The sequence below is a fragment of the Megascapheus bottae genome, chromosome 2, assembly GCF_031878675.1.
Source record: "Megascapheus bottae isolate mThoBot1 chromosome 2, mThoBot2.hap1, whole genome shotgun sequence".
In the NCBI taxonomy this organism is placed as follows: Eukaryota; Metazoa; Chordata; class Mammalia; order Rodentia; family Geomyidae; genus Megascapheus; species Megascapheus bottae.
The window spans coordinates 13,561,497-13,585,291 of NC_143510.1; the positions used below are offsets into that span (position 1 = coordinate 13,561,497).

Genomic DNA, 23,795 nt, shown 5'->3' on the forward strand with positions numbered 1-23,795 from the left:
CTTCATAGGGAACAAAAGTGTGGAAAAAAAGATAAAAGCTAAAGAAACTGGAAACTGCAATGGTCAATAGCTATTTAATGTTCTATACTTACAGTTTAATAGGCAAAAATGCACGAGTGGATGACCTCAAAGAAATATAGCACAGAAGCTTCCCTTTATTTAAAAGTTGTCCTTGCCATAGGGTGTAGTTACATTTATCTAAATGAAAGTAATAAAAGATCAATTGCTTAATTCCAGGGAAGTAAATATATATTTACTAAAAGTAAAAAATACCTAGAACCAAGGTTTAAGTAGAAAATCATAGAATTTAAAGCACCGTTTGCTTAAAAAAAAATTCCAACTTTAATAAGTAACAAACTTGTATGAGAAACAATGACAATATAGTCACTGCCCTCTTAATTCCCCTAAAGGAAATTATATTAAATGTGGTTAACTATATGAATGCCCACAATGTTACCTATTTGCTCGTAAGTTATTGTTAATGTTGCTTGTAACTCATCTTTTTTTATTTTTATTTTTTTAGCTTTTACATCAACTTTATTCTCAGAGCCAAGCGTTGTAACAAATCCCAACTTTGCCAACTGCTGTAGGAATCATATTCCTTCTTAAATGTACCAAAATCTCATATTCCACCACGAGTTCTGGATGCACCTGTGTATAAGGTAATCATCTTTACCTTTTCTAAATGCAAAGCCTCTGCTGAACTTAATAGTTTTAAAAAGCAAGTAAGCCAGGCATGATAGCCCATACTTCTAATGCTCAAGCACTAGGGAAACAGGCTTTTTAGTATGAGGACAACCTGGACTATTTAAAAAATACAAGAAGTGGAGGGTGGAGGCTGAGGCAGGTAAACTATTTTTATCTTTAAAGATAAAATTGTGGTTTGAATAGTTTTACTTTTTTTTTTTTCAGTTAAAGACTTCTTCTTAAAAAAGTATGCAGGATGACAAAATGTTGATTCTGTATCATAACATGAACTTACTTGCTTTTCCATACTTTTTCAGATTTTTATTACTAAAATAAAAACATTTATTTATATTTTATTATTGAAATTTACTGTTTCAATTTATAAAACTAAAAAAAAGACTCTTACCTATGTTTCTATCTGCATTAAAGCTGTTAGATCTACAAATAAATTTTTAAAAAGAAAAAGAAAATTATTGTTTGGCAACAACATGAAAGTTAACATTAAGGGTCTTGAAATTAAATGTTAATTTTTGTTTGTTTGCAATGCTGGTGGTCAAATTCATGGCCTTAAGAATGCCAGGCAACCGGTGGACACTAAGCTACAACTGCAGCCCTGACCTTGTTTTGTTTTGTTTTGTTTTGTGCCAGTCCAAGACCTTGTACTCAAGAGGCCTGGGCGATTTTTGCTTATGAATAACATTCTACCATTTGAGCCATAGCTCTATTTCCAGATTTTTGGTGGTTAAATGGAGTCGACAGTTTCAGACTTTCCTGCCCACCATGGTTTCAAACAACAATCTTCAAATCTCAGCTCCCTGGGCCAGGAGTTTGGCCTAGTGGTAGAGTGCTTGCCTAGCATGCAGGAGGACCCGGGTTTGATTCCTCATTATCACATACATATAAAAAAAAAGCCAGAAATGGTGCTGTGGCTCAAGTGGTAGAGCGCTAGCCTTGAGGAAAGCCCAAGTACACTGTTCAGGCCCTGAGTTCTAGCCCCAGGACAGGCAAAAAAGAAAAAAAAAATCTCAACTTCTTGAGTAGCTAGAATTACGGGTATTAATCATTGATGCCTGCCCATAAGTGCCCTTTTTGTTTTTGTTTTTTGATCCTCCTGAACCTTGAACTCAAGGCTTGGGCTCTGTCTATCCCTGAGCCACTTTGTGCTCAAGACGAGCGTTCTACCCCAAGAGCCACAGTGCTTTTTCTGAGTAGTTTATTGGTGATAATGGTCAGGGTTGCACAGGCTTTCCTGTCCACGTTGGCTTTGAGTAGTGATCCTCAGATCTTAAGCTTTCTGAGTAGCTATGATTACAGGCATGATCCTCAGATCTCAGCCACCTGAGTAGCTAGGATTACAGGTGTGAACGACCAGCGCCCAACTTAAACATTTACTTAGTGACTATTAGTTATAATGGTTTATGATTCTGAATATTAGACTCTGAGGGATTTTTTTAGTTGTACTGGAATTTGAACTCAGGGCCTTGTGCTCAGCATTTGTGCTCATCTGGCATTCTTATCATTTCGACTATGTCTCCAGTCTAGCTTTTTGCAAACTGTCTTTTGTTTTCTTTGGTACTGGGAACCGAGAATGTTATATTTGCTAGGCAAGCACTCTGTCACTGAGCTACATCCCAGCTCTGTGTTATTTTTTTATTTTTATTTTTTGTTGGTCCTGGGACTTGAACTCTGGGTCTGGGCATTGTCCCTGAGCTCTTTAGCCCAAGGCTACCACCTTACCCCTTCAGCCACAGTGCCACTTCCAGTTTTCTGGTGGTTAATTGGAGATAAGAGTCTCATGGACTTTAGTACCAAGGCTGGCTTTGAACCGCCATCCTAAGATCTCAGCCTCCTGAGTAGCTAGGATTACAAGCATGAGCCAACGCAAAGGGCTCTGTGTTATTTTTAATGGCATACTGCACAAGAGAAAGAAAAGCATAAAGAACAAATTATATTTGTAACTATGCATTAAAATACTTAATGAACCAAAGACTGCTTAGAGAAAAAGTGCTTACAAGAGACTTTTACTTCCAATTTACCATGGCAAACATAGAAAACAAACTGTGATTCAAGTGGCTGAGCATTAGCCTTGAGTGAAAAGGCTGAGGGACAACACTTGGGCCTGAGTTCAATCCTCAGTGTACACACACACACACCACACACACACTTTTCTCCTATTATCATAATTATACAAACTTAAGGGAGGTAAGAAAAAAAATTACACAGCTAGTAGCTCACTCTGGTAATCTTAGCCATATTCAGGAGGATGAGACCTGAGGATTGATGTTAGAAGCCAGCCTGAGTAGAAAAGTCTCTGAGACTCTTATTTCCAATTGACTACCCAAAGCCAGAAACAGACCTATAGCTCAAATGATGGAGCAGCACCAGCCTTCAGCAAGAAAGCTAAGTTCAATCCAAATACTAGCACCAAAAGTAAAATAAAAAACAAAGGAGGGCTTTTCTTTTAAAATAAATAAGTAAATAAATAATCCTGAGTAGCTAGGATTACAAGCGTGAGCTAATGCACAGGGCTCTGTTATTTTTAATGGCATACTGAACAAGAGAATAAAAGCAGAAAAAACAAATTATATTTGTAACTATTGTAAATAGGGCCAGGAATTTAGCCTAGTGGTAGAGTGCTTTCCTAGCATGCACGAAGACCTGGGTTCAATTCTTCAGTACCACATAGAAAGAGTGGGAAATGGTGCTCTGGCTCAAGTGATAGAGCTCTAGCCTTGAGAAAGCCCAAGGACACTGCTCAGGCCCTGAGTTCAAGCTCCAAGACTGGCAAAAACAAACAAACAAAAAAAGATCCATTAACAGAAATTAGTTCATTAAACCCTGACTTCAAATAGTTTACAAGTTAATGAAAAAGGTATACAATAAACATGTAGAGTTATCAGATGGTGACAGCTTTAAGTTCTATGCAGAAAAAAAATTATAATGGATTTAAAAACTTTTAAAAGAATAAAAAATAGACAATGTTTTATTACATAGATTAATATGTATCTATGACATACAAACCCTCAGCATAATTTATGCTCTAAATCTAAGTGCCGGTTTATATATAGAGATTCCCTTCTTGAATACTTGTTTGATAAACATGTCATTTGAAATATGATGTAAAAATCAATGTTAACAAATTCTTTAATAAAAAAGAATAATAAAAAGGCCAGGAGTTTGGCCTAGTGGTAGAGTGCTTGCCTAGCATTCACAAAGACCCAAGTTTGATTCCTGGGTACCATACACATAGAAAAAGCCGGAAATTGTGCTGTAGCTCAAATGGTAGAGATCTATCCTTAAGAAAACCCATGGACAGTGCTCAGGCCCTGAGTCAAGCCCCAGGTCTGGCAAAAAAAAAAAAAAAAAAAAAAAAAGCTGGATGTTAACGACTTACCCTTGTGATTTTAGTTTCTCAGGAGGTTGATAATCTTAGGATTTTATATATCAGTTTGAAGCCAGCCTGAGCAGGACAAGTCTGGTGAGACTCTTATCTCCAATGAACCACCAAAAAGCTCTAAGTGAAGCTGTGGCTCAAGTAGTAAAGCACCAGTCTGAGCAAAAAAAGCTAAGGAATAGGGCCAAAACCCTGAGCCCAGCATACATACATACACACATATAAGAAAGGACTTACTAGCTGGGCACCAGAAGCTCATGCCTGTACTCCTAACTACTCAGTAGGCTGAGATCTGAGGATTGTGGTTTGAAGCCAGCCTGGGCAAGAAAGTCTGTAAGACTCTTATTTCTAATTAACCGACAGTAAACTAGAACTGGCATTAGGCTTAAGTGGTAGAGCTCTAGCCTTCAGCACAAAGAGGCTCAGCTCATGAACAGTGCCCAACCCCTAAGTTCAAGCCTCACAACTGACAAAAAAAAAAAAAAAAAAAAGGGCGAGGGCATTATTGAGATTGTCAGTCACCTTTAAGGAGTGACCTACAGGACTAGAGGAAAACAGCTATGTAGATAATTAGGAAATTGATGGGACAATAAATGCAGAGTCCTAAGGTGATAGTATTCATGACATACTCAAGGTAAAAGATACATGGTCTACATTTGACTGATATGAGTATCTAGCACTGCAGACCAAAATCAAAGTAAAGAAAATAATCTGGTGCTAGTGATTCACACTGTAATAACATAGCAAGCTTAGTGGCCAAATTGTTTTTGTTTTTGTAAAACACGCTTAATCTACTCAACCACCTGTGAGTGGTTACAACCACCTTTATTGCTAAATTTACATTTTCAATTGGTTAAAATGTCTTTAGACTCAGAAGGCACAGAATAGCAGAAGTACAACAGTTGGTGGGAAGCACAAGTCCAAGGATTTTTAGGCCAGGTTAGTTTAAGACCTAACCCCACAAATAACCAACATAAAAAAGGGGCTCAAATAGTAGACCGTCTAGGCCCTGAGTTCAATATTCAATACCACCCAAAACAAACAAAAAACAGCTTGAGATCACCACACTGAAGGAAAGGGGCTAATTTTGCTCATTGGCATTTAGGGACTTTATATAAGGGCTTGTAAAAAATCACAAATGAAACCCAAGATATGATAAGGACACCTGCTCAGCTATGTTTATCTCTGCACTATTCACAATAGCCAGGCGATGAAAACAATCCAGATGCCCTATTGCAGATGGATACAGAAAATGTCATATATATACACAATGGAATTCTACATAGCCAACAGACAAGATAAAATAATGGCATTTTCAGGGAAGTGGATGAATCTAGAGCAAATCATGTTGAATGAGACAAGTAAAGACCAAAGGAACAAAAGGTGCATGGTATCCTTAATATGTGGCTATTAGATCCAAACAGTATAAGAGCGAGGACTCAATATTTGCATACCCAATGCTATGGACATGGTATTGGAAATATAAACATAACTACATAGACATAAAAATCTATGACTCTATAATGTTTTATTTCATACATTAATATGTATCTATGATATACAAACCCTAAGCCTAATTTTGATTATGTTCTAAAAACTAAGTGCCAGTGATTGTATATAGAGATTCCCTTCTTGAACACTTGTTAAACATGTCATTTGAAATATGATGTAAAAATCAAGTTAATAAACTCTTTAATAAAAAAAAACACAAATGATACTAAATACTGGTTGAAATCAAAATCACTTAGCTTTTAAAAACTCCCAGTAACTAGTCTTCCAACTAGCACATGATTTAGGTTAATTTTAGTTTAATTTTCAAGAAACCTAAGCTGGGCACGGTGGCTCACGCCTGTAATCCTAGCTACTCAGGAGGCTGAAATCTGAGAATTGCAGTTCAAAGCCAGGCTGGGCACTTCAAAGCCATGAGACTATTATCTCCAATTAATCACTAGAAAATGGGAAATGGGGCTGTGTCTCAAGGGTAGGGCAGTAGCTTTGAACTGAAGGACAGTGCCCAGCCCCAGAGTTCAAGCCCCATGACCTGCCCCTCCTCCCCACCTCCCCCAAAAAAGAAAGAAAGCTAATATACAACATTTTAACTTTAAGAACTGACAAAGAACCAAATGATGTCTTAGTAAAAATTTAGTTTCTATTTCTATATTCAACAATCTGTCTTTCACAGATGATTTGTATTTTCTGGTTTGGTTGGCTTTTTCCTTGTTTTCCCTAGCAATGCAACCTTTAAACTCATAATGACCAATCAGGTATCAGACTGATTTCAAGAAAAATGGAAAGGGATGGGGTGGGACCACATGGCAGACACACATCATTCTGGAGGACCTGTAAAATTCACCTCTTTCCAACCATACCTAATTGCAAAACTCTATTTCTTACCTCAATGAAGATATAAATTTGGGAGTTTGTATTTCATCTTTGTAAGTAAAAGATACAACTGCATATGGACAGACATGTCTTGGTCTTCGCCTTAATTCATCAAAGCCATATTCATAAAAGTAATACTAAAAATAAGAGAACACAAAATTAACTTCTATGAATATGTAAAAAGTGAAATCTTATACTTACCTTTCTTTTTTTAATTAAAGAATTTATTAACATTGATTTTTCACATCATATTTCAAATGACATGTTTAACAATTATTCAAGAAGGGAATCTCTATTTACAATGACTGGCACTTAGATTTTAGAACATAATCAAAATTAGGCTAAGGGTCTACAGGTTTTTATGTCTGTGTAGTTGTGTTTATATTTCCAATACCATGTCCATAGCATTGAGTCCTTGCTCTTGTACTGTTTGGATCTAATAGCCACATATTAAGGATACCATGCGCCTTCTGAACCTTTGGTCTTGACTTGTTTCACTCAACATGATTTGCTCTAGATTCATCCACTTCCCTGCAAATGCCATTATTTTATCTTGTCTGTTGGGTATGTAGAATTCCATTTTATCACATTTTCTGTATCCAATCATCTGCAGTAGGGTATCTAGATTGTTTTCATTGCCTGGCTATTGTGAATAGTGCAGAGATGAACATAGCCGAGCAGGTGTCCTTATCATATCCTGGTTTATGATGTTCAGGATAGATGCCCAGGAGTGGTATGGCAGGATCATAGGGAAAGTCAATTTTCAGTTCTTTAAGAAACCTCCATACTGCTTTCCAGAGTAGCTGAACTAGCTTACAGTCCCACCAGCAGTGCAGCAGGGTTCCTTTTTCTCCACAACCCCGCCAGCATCTGTCATTGTCTGAGTTCAAAATCTTGGCCATTCCTGTTGGGAGTAAGGTAGTATCTTAGGGCTGTTTTTATTTGCATTTCCTTTATGACCATGGATGATGAGAATTTTGTCATATGCTTTTCTGCCATTTTAACCTCTTCTTTTGATAAGTCTCTCTTTAGCTCCCTTGCCCATTTAGTGAATGGTTTGTTGGGTTTGGGGAGGGGATTAGTTTCTTGAGTTCCCTGTAGATACTGGATTTTAAGCATTTGTCTGATGTATTATTGGTAAATATCGTTTCCCAGTTGGTTGGCTGTCTTTCTACTTTAGTGGCTATGCTTTTATCTGTGCAGAAAATTTTTATTTTTAGGTAGTCCCATTTATCAAGTCTCTCTCCAGTCTGTTGTGACCCTGGGATTCTGTTCAGGAATCTTTTGCCTGTGCTTATGAGTTCCAGTGTCTCTCCAACTCTTATTGTGTAGCAGTTTCAAGGTTTCCGGTCTGACATTGAGGTCTTTGATCCACTTTGAGTTAATGCTTGTGCATGGCGAAAGGCTGGGGTCAATTTTTAGTTTTCTGCATGTGGCTGCCCAGTTTTGCCAGCACCAGTAATTGAATAGGCTGTGATTCTTCCACTGTATATCTTTGGCTCCTTTGTCAAATACAAGTTGACTGTAGGTATGTGGTTCTATTTCTGGATCTTCTGTTCCATTGATCTTCTGGTCTATTTTTGTGCCAATACCATGCTGGTTTTGTTATTATGGCTCTAGAGTAGAGTTTGAAGTCTGGTATTGTAATACCACCTGCATTGCTCTTTTTGCCTAGAATTGTTTTGGCTATTCTAGGTCTTTTCTTGTTCCATATGAACCTTTGGATTATATCTTCTCTTTCAATAAAGAATGTCTTTAGGATTTTGATGGGGATTGCACTGAATCTGTATATCAATTTTGGCAGTATAGCCATTTTCACTATGTTGGTTCTCCCTAACCATGAGCATGGGATGGCTTTCCATTTCCTAGTGTCCTCTTTAATTTCTTTTGTTAGGCTTTTATAGTTTTCATTAAACAATTCCTTTAAATCTTTGGTTAAGTTAATTCCTAAGTATTTTATTTTTTGGTGGGCTATTACAAATGGGATCATTTTCTTGATTTGGCCTTCTGTTTGTGTATTGTTGGTGTACAAGAAGGCTACTGACTTCTGGAGGTTAATTTTGTACCCTGCTACTTTGCTAATGTAGTTTATGAATTCTAGGAGTTTGGGAGTGGCCCTTATTGGGTCACTGAAGTAGAGGATCATGTCATCTGGGAATAGGGATAGTTTAATTTCTTCTTTCCCTATGTGGATCCCTTTGATGTCCTTTTCTTGCCTTATTGCTCTGGCTAAGGGTTCCAGCACTATATTGAAGAGAAGTAGAGAGAGTGGGCATCCCTGTCTAGTTCCTGATTTTAAGATAAATGGTTCCAGTTTTTCACCATTTAGTATAATACTGGCTATAGGTTTGTCATATATGGCTTTAATTATTTTAAAGAATGTACCTCTTATTCCTATTTTTTCTAGTGCTTTCAACATGAATGGATGTTATATTTTGTCAAATGCCTTCTCCGCATCTAGAGAAATTACCTTTCTCCTTTTGACAAAGAAATTATTTAGGTATCTGAGATTAAAAAAAAAAACTGCTTTAAGCTAAAGCTTGTCTATGTAACCAAAATAAATTTAGTATTTCAAATGTATTTTGTAATACATAATTTTATGGGTACCAGTGGATCAAGCTTGTAAATCTAGCTGGGACCTGAGGATCTTGGCTCAAAGCCTGCCAGGGCAGTCAAACCCTCCACAGGCTCCTAACTCCAGTTAACAAGCAGAAAGCCAGAAGTGAAGGTGAGGCACAAGTGTGGATCACTAGCTTGGAGTGGAAAAAGACCATCGAGATTCCAAGGCCCTCAGTTTAAACCAGTATCAGCACTAATAATAAGTGATTAATCATTATTAGTATGACAAATAATAATGTACTTGAATATATCAGAGTTCATTATGCCATTCTTAGATATTTCAAGTTTACTTCTGAGAAGTTGACTACAGGGGCTATATAACGTATTTCCTATTGAAAATATTACAAGTGGAATTGCTAAGTGTCAAGCTCATCCCATAAAGCCAAAAGCCAAAAGTAAAATACTAAGAACACAAATGAAACCAATCCTAACTATCATTTCGCATATTATTTCAATAGAAAAAACACATCTGAGCTGGGCACTGGTGTCTCATGCCCATAATCCTAGCACTCAGAAGGTGGAGATCTGAGGATCATGGTTTAATACTAACCAGGCTAGCCTGGAGCAACAAAGCTCAGGGAAAGCACCCAGGCCCGGAGTTCAAGCCCCAGGACCAACACACATGCACAAACACATGCATGCATGTGTGTGTCTGTGCACGCACACATACACACGCACTCACACACTGATGAGTACTTTGTAATTATAACTCATACCTACCAATAATGCCACTACTATGCAGAGGGTAATGAGTCATATCCTTAGGCCTCTAAAAGTCCCCTTTTTCCCAAAAGCCCTCAGCTGGGTTGGGGATATGGCCTAAGTGGTAAAATGACAGTATAGCAAGCACAACACCAAGCCCTGAGTTTGTATCTAAGCACTGCTCCTCTCCTCACTCACTTAATAAAGACTAAAAACCTTCAAACACATGTCTTTTGTATTGATTATTCAAAAGAAGTCTGGGAATCAATCTAGTGCTGGAAAACCTGATCTGCCTAAAAGTACAAGGCTCATTACCATAAAAAAAAGAAAAAGAAAAAGAAAAGAGCCACATATTGATGGCTCATGCCTGTAATTCTAGCTCTTAGGCAGAAAAGTCCAAAATACTTCATCGCCATACTGATCAGCAAGAAGCCAGGCTTGAGGCAATGGGTACAAGAGCTCCAGTACTGAGTAAGCAAGTTGAGCAAGTATGAGGCTCTACATTCAAGCTCTATACCCTCTCAAAAAACCTATAATACATTTTACATTATACTAACAATAAAAATTAAAGAGACAAAAAAGAAACAATATTTCTAGAGAGGCTAACATCACTTCTTTCAATCCATTGGTACATATAATACCTTTGAACATTTTTTATATTTGTTTAAAATAATTACACTGGGCTGGGAGTTTGGCCTAGTGGTAGAGTGCTTGCCTAGCATGCATGAAGATTCTTTAGTACCACATACATAGAAAAGCAAGAAGTGGTGCTGTGGCTCAAGTGGTAGAATGTTAGCCTTGTGGAAAAAGCCCAAGGACAGTGCTCAGGCCCTGGGTTCAAGGCCCAGGACTCCCAAAAAAAAAATAGTAATAATAATATAATAAAATAATCACACTGACTATACATAGTTCAATGCCTGGTAAAATTCTAATTTCAAATTAACAAGCAAAAAGCATGAACTGGGTGTGGCTCAAGTAGTAGTGAAAAAGTCATAAGGCCTCAAGCCAGCAACACACACACACACACACACACACACACTCAATCATAAAGAATGAAATTCTTTTCAGTAACATGGATGCAAATGGGGACATTATGTTAAATGAAATCAGTCAGACAAAAACCAAACTACTGCATGTTCCTGCTTCTTATGAGAGCTAAAGAGTTAATCTCATAGAAGCCAGCATGGTGGCTCACGCCTGTAATCCTAACTACTCAAGAGACTGAGATCTGAGGATCAAGGTTCAAAGCCAGCCGGGACACAAAAGAACCTGAGACTCTTATCTCCAATTAACCTCTAGAAAATGGGAAGTGGGGCTTGGCTCAAGGGGTAGGGTGGTAGCCTTCATCTGAAAAGCTCAGGGACAGTGCCCAGGCCAAGTTTAAACCGTATGACCCACCAAAAAAAAAAAAAAAGTTAATCATACGGAAGAGTGGATTCTAATGAAGGTGAGATAAGCATGGGGAAAGAAGTGATGGAGATAAGACCTTGTAGGGCTGCAATTAAATAGGAGAAATCTTTTCTTTTTATTGTGCTGAGGATTGAATGCAAGGCTCAAACATGCTAAGAACAGACTACCACTGAGCTAAAATTCCCAGCTAAGAATAACTTCTAATGTTGTATAACACAGAAGAGTAATTACAGTTTATAACAAGTAATTGTATTAATCAACTAGAAGAATTTTTTTTTAAGTGTGTGCCGGTACAAGGCTCATATTCTTACTCTTCCAATCTTCCTCCAAGGCTGACAGAATATTCTATTACTTGAACTACACCTCCATGCTCCATTTTTCTTTGAATCAAGATCCTTCAGATCTCAGTCTCTTAAGTAGCTAGGATTTCTGGTACCCAATTAAGGTTGTTGGTTGTTTTTTGCTTTTTTTTTTTTTGCCAGTTCTGGGCTTGAGCTCAGGGCCTGAGCACTGTCCTTGGACTTTCTCAAGGCTAGAGCTCTACCACTTGAGCCTCAGCACCACTTCCGGCTTTTTTCTATGTATGTGGTACCGAGGAATCGAACCTGGGTCTTTGTGCATGCTAGGCAAGCACTCTACCACTAGGCCAAACTCCCAGCTGTTTTTTGCTTTTTGTGTGTGTGTGTGTGTGTGTGTGTGTTTTAAGTCAGTTATGAGGCTTGAACTCATGGCCTAGGTGCTGCTGCTAAGCTCTTTTGCTCAACACTACCTCTACCACTTGGAGCCACAGAACCACTTCCAGTTTTCTTGTGGTTAACTGGAGATTAAGAGTCTTACAGACTTTACTGACCAGTGCCCAGTATTATTATTTTTTTTAATAGTACTGGAGATTGAATCCAGGAACTCACATAGATTTTTGGGAGGGAATGGTCCCAACCAAAAGAAATAAATGTTTAGGATGATAGATATGCCTGATAACCCTAATCACTATACTCTGAATACTGACTGTCACACTGTATATCAATTAACAATAATTTAGGAAAGAAGGAAAAAAACTAATGTACAGTTTTCTGTATTATACCTGATAAACCCTAAAAATTAATTCTAAGTTTGGAAATTAAAGTTAATATATAAAATTATTAGTCTGATATTTCAGGCAGTCTGATATTTGCTTTGAAAAATAAGCAGTACTTTATTGGACCAGAGGATTTTTAGACGAGAAAAATTTAAATTTCAAAATGTTACCCCATGTCAGTGGCTTACACCGGTAATCCTAACTACTCAAGGAAGCCGGAGACCTGAGGATCATGGTTTGAAGCCAGCCTGTGCAAATTAGACTCTCAGCTCTAGTTAACCATTCAAAAGTGGGAAGTTGTGCTATGGCTCAAAGTGATAGAGCAAAAGAGTTCAGGAACTCAAGCCTGAGTTCAAGTCCCGACAACCAACAAAAAAATTTAAAAAATTTAAAAAATGTTATGACTTGCTAGGCATGGTGGCTCATGCCTGTAATCCTAGCTACTCAGGAGACTGAGATCTGAGGATTGCTGTTCAAAGCCAGCCTCCTAGGCACTAAAGAACTTGAGATTTTTTTTTGGCCAGTTGTGGAGCTTGAATTCAGGGCCTAAGCACTGTTCTTGGACTTTCTCAAGGCTAGAGCTCTACCACGTGAGCCATAGCACCACTTCCAGAAGAATCGAACCTGGGCCTTTGTGCATGCTAAGCAAGCACTCTACCACTAGGCCAAACTCCCAGCAAGAACTTGAGATTCTTATCTCTACTTAATCACTAGAAAACAGGAAGTGGGGCTGTGGCTCAAGGGGTAGGATGGTAGCCTTGAGCTGACAGCGCCCAGGCCCAGAGTTCAAGTTCCAAAACAACAACAACAACAAAATGTTAGGACTTATGTTAAAAGGCAATTTCTGTATAAAACCAGGCTTCAGGGATACTACATTTCTGAGTCATCTTGGATACACTAAACAAACTTGAGTAATAAAGATTCTGAGAAAACCAGAAACTGATATAGTAGAGGAGAAAACAAGAGATATTTTCAAAGTTTAATAACAAAATAGATATAACAGGTTGCATAATTAAAATGGATCCCCAGGAACTTACCTGAGTAAGCTCATAGGCTCTGTAAGCCAAAAGGGATGTAATTCTACCGGCATTCTTTGACACATGGCATTCATGCTTTGGTGTTGGATCCAAAGCACTCTTATTTAATGTAGGTTCCAAGTTTTTAACACTCATGGGGTCAAATATGCTCTTTATTTTACCCTAAAATAGAAAAAAATAATCTCTTAAGTATGTATCCAAACATGACTTTCACTACATGAAATATAGCAAGTAAACAAATTCTATTAATAAAAACATCACTAATCTAAATTACATCACTGACACACTAACCTGTCATTCTTTTCTTTGGAAAACAAACTGTGAAGCATGGCTAGCTTAGATCAAAGACAGCACGTAAATCTCTTAAAGACAGCTTCATATTCTAACAGGTATGGACTTTTCATTTCTCCTAAAGACCTGGAAATTGAACTCTTAAACTGCTAAAATTTAAATTTAAATCACATGGTATCTGATACATGTCTATATAAAGTTAAAATTACCTTCATTATTTTAAAAATAACAACATCACCTATCGCCCCAGCTTCCAAAGGATTAGCTTGCAATAAATCAGCATATCTAGATAGGTAAATACCTAAAGAGAAAAATATGAGCTTGAATTACACAGAAATACCAAAAAAATCCAAATCGTTAATCAATAGTAGAATAGAGATACAAGATATGATAGGGGTGTGTGCGTGCATGTGTATATTGGGGATTGAACTTAGTGTTCTGAACTTTCAACTTGTTTTTTTTCTCTCCCAGGCTGCCATTCTACCACTTGACCCACACCTCATTTTCAGCTTTTTGCTGGCTAATTGAAGATACAGTCTCATGGGCTTTTCTGCCTGGTCTGACCCAACCGTTATTCTCAGATTTTAGCCTCCTGAGTCACTAGGATTACATGTATGAGTTACCAAAGCCTGGTACTATCTGGTATCTTTACAAAGAAAATGAAATGTCAATCAAGACAGCAGACATTGAATCAAAGTAAAATGAAACGGGAGAGAAAAAATTAAAACTGAAGAAATTTTATAAAACCATGTGGACTAAAACATTTCTGGGAAAGAAACGGGAGCACCTTGGCCTTGAAATTTTGAAACAAGTGCTTTATCACCCTAGCTGTACCTCCTACACTTCTCATTTTTATTTTTTTGAACATGGTCTTCTATTTTTTGTTCAGGAAGTAATCCAATAATGTACCACCTCATCTAACGTAACATTTTAAAAAGCAATCTCTGGGGCTGGGAATGTGGCTTAGTGGTAGAATGCTTGCCTAGCATGCATGATACCCTCAGCCTCCTGAGTAGCTAGTTACAGGAATGAACCTGGGAATTTTTAAATGGCAACTTAATGTTAGGTAAATCTAATGAGAAAGAAATTACCCATGGAAGGACTGCCAAGAATCGTTATTTTGGACTGGCCCACCTGCAATCCTTTTTCACATATGCTTTGAACCTAAAAAAAAACCAAAATATTTCATCACAACACTGAATACAGTAATTTGTAAATTTGTTTTAAATATAAGCTTCTAAGCTATATATAGTCTACTTTAAAGAAATTTCCTATGCATATTCCAGTTTATGACTAAATATTAGTATAAAAATTAGTCCGTCAAAGCAAGTGTATCAGGAATCCATCTTTATTCTAGTTATGAGACAGTCTTAATTCCTCTTACAATTCAACCATTCTCCTTTTAAACAAAATTTTAAAGAAAAAGTAATGGCTACAATAACATAAACAACAACTCTAGATAGTAAACATATTATCAAGTATATTCTAGGGGAATAAAATAGGATTATCAGAGGAAAAAAAAAAAACACTTGAAAAAGAAATTATAGAAACAACTAGTTAATCACTCTGAATCCCATCTACCAAGAAAGTGTTAGTCTATAATTAAATGAATTGTTGCAAACTGTGAAATCAGGGGCCAGGAGTTTGGCCTAGTGGTAAGAGTGCTTGCCTAGCATGCACCAAGACCCAGGTTCGATTCCTTGGTACTACACACTTAGAAAAAGCCGGAAATGGTGCTGTGGCTCAAGTGGTAGAACTCTAGCCTTGAGACAGCCCAAGGACGGTGCTCAGGCCCTGAGTTCAGGCACTAGGTCCGGCAAAAAAGAAAAAGAAAAAGAAAATAAAATTGTGAAATTAGTTTCAAGGGAACACTGTCAACTTATTTTGGCTAAAGCGTTAACTCACCTGGTATCGATCAACCATGAGAAATGCATAGGATTCTGAAAGTTCCTTGTCTAAACGGCCATCAACCTTAAGTTCTTTTCGTTTCTCTGCAAACTAAATAAAATGAAACCCAATCTGTAATAACTACTTGCCATATTATACTTTAAGCTGAGTAAAATCTTTTTCTAGTTTCAACAAGTTTTTTTCCCCAAGATCCCAAACCAATCAAAGTAGAAATATTTTTTCTTTCCCTATTCTGCAATTCATTTTTTTTCCCACAGTTGCACTGCTTTTTCATTCAAATAGTTGAATAAACATCTAACATCTGTGAATTTTTTGTTGCTGTTTTGTTTTTGTTCTAGTATTGAGGCTTTGAGCTCCTGACTTTTTGGCTTAAGGATAGTGCTCTACTAAAGCAAAGCTTGAGCCACAGCTCAACTTTCAGTTTTTTGGAGATTAACTGGAGATGACTCTAAGACTTTAATGCCTGTGGGTGCTCTGCCATGAGTGGCTCCAAACAGCAATGCTCACATCTCAACCTCCTGAGTAACTAAGGGTACAGGTGTGACCCACCCAGCTCCCAGCCCCTTGTTAATTTAAACTGAATTTCTATCTAAAATTTGTAATACTCCTAAAAATTATAAATTCATGCTTTAATCAATCACCAACTATATAACAGGGTGGTTAATAAATGACCAACTTTAAAAAAAAAAAAACCTATAATCTCAATCAAGGTAAGGATATATTCTCTTTTCCTTTTCCTCTCTCCCTTTTTCCTTTTTCCCTTTTCTCTGTGATACTGGGGGCTGGGACTCAGGGCCTAGGCACTGTCCCTGAGCTCTTTTGCTTAAGGATAGTGCTCTATCACTTGAGCCATAGCTGCATTTCTGGCTTTTTTGTGGTTAACTGGAGATAAGAGTCTCATGCACTTTTCCTGCCCAGGCTGGCTTTGAACTGCAATGCACAGATCTCAGCCTCCTAAGTAGGTGGGATTATAAGTGTGAGTTACCAGCACCTAGCTAATACTGTACTTAAAAAATAATTATTCTCCTTTTTAGGCATATTAATATAAGCTCAGGGTAAATATGAATTGGTATACATTTCTTGGCACTGCTAAAATGAATCCTAATCTGCTGGCTTTACTTAGCAAATACCCAGAGATGGTATTTGAGACAGAGAATACCTAACATTTTACATTAGTATTCTTGCTATTACTATTCACTAATAGGAACTTGAGTAAATTTTCATCTAAAATTTAAGAAACAATCCCAATTATACCATGAAACTACATCAAACTCCTAAACTTTTAATTTTTTTTCTAAATGTCACTATCATTGCTACCTTTTGAAGACATTTTCATTGTTAAATTAACCACTAGAAAACTGGAAGTGGTCCTACGGCTCTAGAGGTAGGGTGGTAGCCTTGATCTGAAAAGCTTAGGGACAGTGCCCGGGCTGAGTTCAATCTCCTCAACTGACCAGAAAAAAAGAAAGAAAAGAACAGCATTTAGAACTGGGAGGTAGCCCACCATGCACAAGACAATGGGTTCATTCCTCAACACTGCAAAGAAAACAGATGGCATTTAAAACTTTACCCTTCTATAACGTGGCTTTCAAAAACTAGTACTTCTAGAAAAAGAATTTGTTACAGAATGTCAATTAGTTCTAAAATAAATCATAAACCAGGTGCCAGGAGGTCTTGACTATAATCCTAAACTACTCAGAAGACAGACCGAGAATCTGAGTTTGAAGAGAGCCCAATTAATCAGCAAAACACTGGAAGTGAAATTATGACTGAAATGGTGGAGCACTAGCTCAAATGGAAAAAGCTAAGAAACAGCACATAGGCCCTGAGTTCAAGTCCCAGGTGCACACACACACATGCATACTTACAGAAGCAACTTAAAACATACCTCCTTTTCCAAAAGCTCATTATGTATTAAGCAAGCCCGCTTGTAGTTAAAATTTGTAACTGAGGTTTGTTCAAGGTAAGATGAATGGAGAATGTTTAAAACATCTTCAAATTCTCGAGAACCTGGAGTTAATGGCTGAAAAAGTGCTAAAAATAAAAAAAAATTAGTTGTAGGATTATTCCATCCTATTAAACCTATTATACCTATTATAAAGGTTTAGTAAATTAATTTTAAAGTAAAAAAGATCAGGACTATTTAATTTTTGTGATGTGTTAGTCATACTTAGTATACTACAGAGTAAGCCTTGTCTCAGAAAACCAAAAAGCCAGCAGCTAGTGGCTAATGCCTATAATTCTAGATATCAGGAGGCAAAGATCAGAGTTTCAGTTCAATGCTAGCTCAAACAGAAAAGTTCATGAGACTCCACATCCTATTGCCCAGCCAAATGGAGGTGTGGCACATGTAGTAGAGTACCAGCTGAGTAAGCAAGCAGAGTAAGAGGCTTGAGTTCAAGCCTTGGTGTGTACATACATATACATATATACATATACACACACACACACAGTTTTCACTATAGACAAAAAATTCATAAACTATGTTTATTATATTCATTTTTATTTATTTTCTGCCAGTACTGGGGCTTAAACTCAGATCCTCAATGGTGTCCCTAGCTGGTGCTCTACCACTTAAGCCACAGCTTTACTTCTGACTTTTTAGTAGTTACTTCAAACCATGATCCTCAAATCTCAGTCTTCTGAGTAGCTGAAATTATAGCTGTGAGTCACAGGCACACAACAACAACAAAAACTTGCCCAGGTGCAGTAGCTCTGCCTATAATCCTAGCTACACAGGAGACTGAGATCTAAGGATTATGGTTCAAAGCCAGCCCAGGCACTAAAGACCGTGAGACTCTTATCTCCAATTAACCACTAGAAAATCAGAAGTGGCCCTGTGGCTGAAGGGGTAGGGTGGTAGCTTTGAGCTGAAGAGCTTAGGGACAGTACCCAGGCCCAGAGTTCAAGCCCTAAGACCAACCAAAACCAAAACCAAAACCAAACAACAACAAAAACAATATGAAAGATCAACAAATACCAGTTTAGATACTCTTGGGTCACTAAGGAAACCAATGCTCTACTTACACATACTCTTAAAATATGCCATCTGGCAACTATTTATAAATAAGCTATTATTAATGTATTTTCTTCACATAGTAATTAGGATTTAAAAGATATGTTGTTGCTGGCCATTGGAGGCTCATACTATGATCCTAGCTACTCAGGAGGTTGACATCTGAGCATTACAATTTGAAGCCAACCTAAATAGGAAAGTCTGTGAAACTCTTATCTCCAATTAACTACCAAAAAAGCCAGTGGGTTGTAGTCATTTGCACCTATAATTCTGGTATTCAAAAGGACATTAACAGGAACAAAGTTTGAAGCTAATCCCTAAATTTATGAGATCTCTTCTCAACCAATAAAAGGCTGAGTGCTGTGTTATACCATTCAGGCCAACTCAGGCATACAAGTAAAGCCAGGCACTGGTGGCTCATGTCTGTAATCCTAGCTACTCAGGACGCTGAGATATGAGGATCATGGTCCAAAGCCAGTCTGGCTTGAAAGTCTGAGACCCTTATCTCCAATTAACTACCAGAAAACTGGAAGTGGTGCTGTGGCTCAGGTGGTAGAGCACCAGCTCTGAGCTGAAGAGCCCAGGGACAGAAGTCCAGGCCCTGAGTTCAAGCTCCAAAACCAAAACAAACAAACAAATCAAAACAAAAAAACGGAAGTGGTGCTGTGGCTTAAAGTAGTAGAATAATAGCCTTGACCAAGTGTTCAAGTAGAGTGCTCAAGCTCCGAGTTCAACCCCCAAGAATAAAAAGAAAAAACAACAAAAGCAGAAAAGGCTAGAGACATGAAAAGTGGCACAGTGCCTGCCTGATAAATTCAAATTCCAGTACAAAAACAAACAAATAGAAACCTTATATCCAATATCCATTCCTGAAAACCGAAATTAGGTAACATTTGACATTGCCCAAAGTTAATGTTCAAGGCAGCTGGGATTGAAAATTAAATTCCCTAATTGGTGCTACAGCACACAAACACAATCCTTGCTGCTCAGAGGGGGCTGATGATCATGATTCTAAGCCAGCGCAGGCAGGAAGGTCTGCAAGACTTTCATCTCCAAGAAGCCAGCAAAAAGCTGGAAGTGGAACTATGACTCAAGTGGTAGAGCACTAATCTTCAGAAGAAAAAAAAAAAAAAGCTCAGGGACGATGAACAATACCCAGCCCCTAAGGTAAAGTCCCAGAAACAGCCAAAATTTATATCTATCTATCTATCTATCTATCTATCTATCTATCTATCTATCTATCTATCTATCTGCTTCTAGACTCCAAACTTGCAAGTAAAAAAACAGAAAATCAGAAGACATAAACACCTGTAAGCTTCAAAATAATTTGGCACATGCTGGCATTGATAGTTTTGCAAGACTTATGAGCAAAATTATAAATATCCAAATGGCCGTGTCTGTTCCAATCCAATAGAGAATTAAAGATATATGATTGGTTCCTCACTCTATGGATCAGAAAAACACGGAGGAAATATAGCCGTAGTAAGTAAAGCTATAAAAAGAATAAGGAATGGGGCCTGGAGTTTGGCCTAGTGGTTAAAGTGCTTGCCTAGCATGCATGAAGACCCGGGTTCGATTCCTCAGTACCACATACATAGAAAAAAGCCGGAAGTGGTGCTGAGGCTCAAGTGGTAGAGCTCTAGCCTTGAGAAAGTCCAAGGACAGTGCTCAGGCCCTGTGCTCAAGCCCAGGACTGGCCAAAAAAAAAAAAAGTTTAAAAAAAAAAAAAAAAAGAATAAGGAAATTTGTCAGGTACCAGTGGCTATAATCCTAGCTACTGTGAAGGCCAAGAACTAAGATCAAGGTCTAAAATCAGCAGAGGTGGTGGCAAATCTGTTCCACTTCAAGCTCCAATTAACCAGCAAAAGAAAGAGAAAACAGAAATGGAAGGTAGATCCCCAGCAAAAAAAACAAAAAACAAAAAACTGTGAAACCCAGAGCTCAACATCCAATACAGGCTGGCAGAGGTGGCTCACACCTGTAATTCTTGCTACTCAGGAGGCTGAAATCTAAGGATCTCTGTTCAAAACCAGCCCGGGCACTACAAAGCCCGTTAGACTCTTATCTCCAATTAATTACCAGAAAACTGGAAGTGGTGCTGTGGTTCAAGGGGTAGGGCCGAAACCTTGAGCTAAAGAGCTCAGGGACAATGGCCAGGCCCAGAGTTCAGGTCCAACAACAGACAGGGGAAAAACAAATCCAATACAGAGAAAACAACAAAAAGAACAAAGAATTACATTATATGTAATCAGATCTAGGGTTTGTTTTTTTTTTTTTTTTGCCAGTCCTGGGGTTTGAACTCAGGGCCTGAGCAATGTCCTTGGGCCCCCTCAAGACTAGAGCTCTGCCACAGAACCACTTCCAGCTTTTTCTATGTATGTAGTACTAAGGAATTGAAACCCTGTCTTTGTGCATGCTAGGCAAGCACTCTACTAGTAGGCCATGCTCCTGTACATAAGAGGCTGAGATCTGAGGACTGCAGTTCAAAGCCAACCTGGGCATGAAAGGTCTGTGAGACTCATCTCTAATTAGCCACCAGAAAACTTTGAGCTTGTGCTCAAAGTGGTAGAGCACTAGTCTTGAGCTGAAGTGCTCAGGGACTATGCCCACACTGAGTTCAGGCCCTAAGACTGGAAAAAAATAATAATAACATTAACCCATGGAAGAGGAGGAAATAATTAGCAAAGGTGGTCTGCAATTGAGTCAACAGCTGTTCTACTAGTGATTAATTTCTTATGATTTAAAATAGTTCATCTGTTCCGTTAGAATTAATCACTTTTCTTTTTAAAATTACTACACAGAAAAGAAACTAATTCCTGAAGTACTATGTCAACAAGATTGAACATAGTGTAGAATAAGCAATGAACACACTGAGAAAGATCAAGCTGAACTAGTCTAATTTGATTTTGGGAGGCTGTGATATGGCCAATGAAAAAATTTACTTCCGTTATTTATAATTTGTATATTCTATGAGGATGACCTAATTCTGCTGAAATTTTCCTGTTTTTGTTTACACTAAGTAGGGAAACTCATCAATCATATCCAACTACTGAAACAACATGGAAATTTCTTTTAAGAATGAGGTGTAGAGGTCTGGGAGTTTGGCCTAGTGGTAGAGTGCTTGCCTAGCATGCATGAAGGCCAGGGTTCAGTCCCTCAGTACCACATACATTGAAAAAAGCACGAAATGGTGCTGTGGCTCAAGTGGTAGAGCTCTAGCCTTGAGAAAAGCTCAAGGACAGTGCTCAGGCCCTGAGTTCAAGCCCACCACTGGCAAAATAAATAAGAATGAGGTATAATACAGTCAAATACAGATTCAATGCAATCCCCATCAAAATCCCAAAGACATTCTTTACTGAAAGAGAAGATATAATCCAAAGGTTCATATGGAACAAGAAAAGACCTAGAATAGCCAAAACAATTCTAGGCAAAAAGAGAAATGCAGGTGGTATTACAATACCAGACTTCAAACTCTACTCTAGAGCCATAATAACAAAACCAGCATGGTATTGGCACAAAAATAGACCAGAAGATCAATGGAACAGAGGATCCAGAAACAGAACCACATACCTACAGTCAACTTGTATTTGACAAAGGAGCCAAAGATATACAGTGGAAGAATCACAGCCTATTCAATTACTGGTGCTGGCAAAACTGGGCAGCCACATGCAGAAAACTAAAAATTGACCCCAGCCTTTCGCCATGCACAAGCATTAACTCAAAGTGGATCAAAGACCTCAATGTCAGACCGGAAACCTTGAAACTGCTACACAATAAGAGTTGGAGAGACACTGGAACTCATAAGCACAGGCAAAAGATTCCTGAACAGAATCCCAGGGTCACAACAGACTGGAGAGAGACTTGATAAATGGGACTACCTAAAAATAAAAATTTTCTGCACAGATAAAAGCATAGCCACTAAAGTAGAAAGACAGCCAACCAACTGGGAAACGATATTTACCAATAATACATCAGACAAATGCTTAAAATCCAGTATCTACAGGGAACTCAAGAAACTAATCCCCTCCCCAAACCCAACAAACCATTCACTAAATGGGCAAGGGAGCTAAAGAGAGACTTATCAAAAGAAGAGGTTAAAATGGCAGAAAAGCATATGACAAAATTCTCATCATCCATGGTCATAAAGGAAATGCAAATAAAAACAGCCCTAAGATACTACCTTACTCCCAACAGGAATGGCCAAGATTTTGAACTCAGACAATGACAGATGCTGGCGGGGTTGTGGAGAAAAAGGAACCCTGCTGCACTGCTGGTGGGACTGTAAGCTAGTTCAGCTACTCTGGAAAGCAGTATGGAGGTTTCTTAAAGAACTGAAAATTGACCTTCCCTATGATCCTGCCATACCACTCCTGGGCATCTATCCTGAACATCATAAACCAGGATATGATAAGGACACCTGCTCGGCTATGTTCATCTCTGCACTATTCACAATAGCCAGGCAATGAAAACAATCTAGATACCCTACTGCAGATGATTGGATACAGAAAATGTGATAAAATGGAATTCTACATACCCAACAGACAAGATAAAATAATGGCATTTGCAGGGAAGTGGATGAATCTAGAGCAAATCATGTTGAGTGAAACAAGTCAAGACCAAAGGTTCAGAAGGCGCATGGTATCCTTAATATGTGGCTATTAGATCCAAACAGTACAAGAGCGAGGACTCAATGCTACGGACATGGTATTGGAAATATAAACACAACTACACAGACATAAAAACCTATAGACATAATGTTTTATTACATAGATTAATATGTATCTATGATATACAAACCCTCAGCCTAATTTTAATTATGTTCTAAAATCTAAGTGCCAGTGATTGTAAATAGAGATTCCCTTCTTGAATACTTGTTTGTTAAATATATCATTTGAAATATGATATAAAAATCAATGCTAATAATTTCTTTTAATAAAAAAATGAGGTGCAGAGCCAGGTGCAGGTGGCGCACACATGTAGTTCCAGTTACTCAGATAAAATCTGAGGACTGAGGTTCAAAGCCAGCCAATCAGGATAATCTGGAGACTCTATCCTCCATTACCCAGCCAATGCCAGACCGTAGTTATGCGTCAAGTGATGAGTGCCTGCCAACAATGTGTAAAAAAGCCATGTATGTGAGTGAGTGGTCCTGATTTCAAGTCCCTGTACTGGCACATACACATAAACAGAATGAGGCTTGGCCCCAGTTGCTTCAAAAGAGAACTGCAAATGTTGCGGCAAGATGGAGTAATGGGAGAAAAAAAAAGAAAATCA

The 23,795-nt window shown here is 38.1% G+C and overlaps 1 protein-coding gene across 10 annotated transcripts in view; it reads right to left on the minus strand.

Annotated features, from left to right (window-relative positions):
* Nucleotides 1-23,795, minus strand: part of Tasor (transcription activation suppressor) — a 66,245-nt gene that overhangs the window by 38,324 nt on the left and 4,126 nt on the right. For all 10 annotated transcript variants that reach the window (XR_016533002.1, XM_090320645.1, XM_090320623.1 and 7 more), the window contains exons 2-9: nt 17,394-17,539; nt 15,503-15,595; nt 14,689-14,761; nt 13,807-13,898; nt 13,307-13,468; nt 6,476-6,600; nt 1,094-1,125; nt 93-198 (exon numbers count right to left, since the gene is read on the minus strand). Coding sequence is in view for 9 of the 10 variants with exons in the window: in XM_090320645.1 (XP_090176771.1) it covers nt 93-198; nt 1,094-1,125; nt 6,476-6,600; nt 13,307-13,468; nt 13,807-13,898; nt 14,689-14,761; nt 15,503-15,595; nt 17,394-17,539 (829 nt within the window). In the remaining variant the exon portion in view is untranslated. The remainder of the gene's footprint in view (nt 1-92; nt 199-1,093; nt 1,126-6,475; nt 6,601-13,306; nt 13,469-13,806; nt 13,899-14,688; nt 14,762-15,502; nt 15,596-17,393; nt 17,540-23,795) is intronic.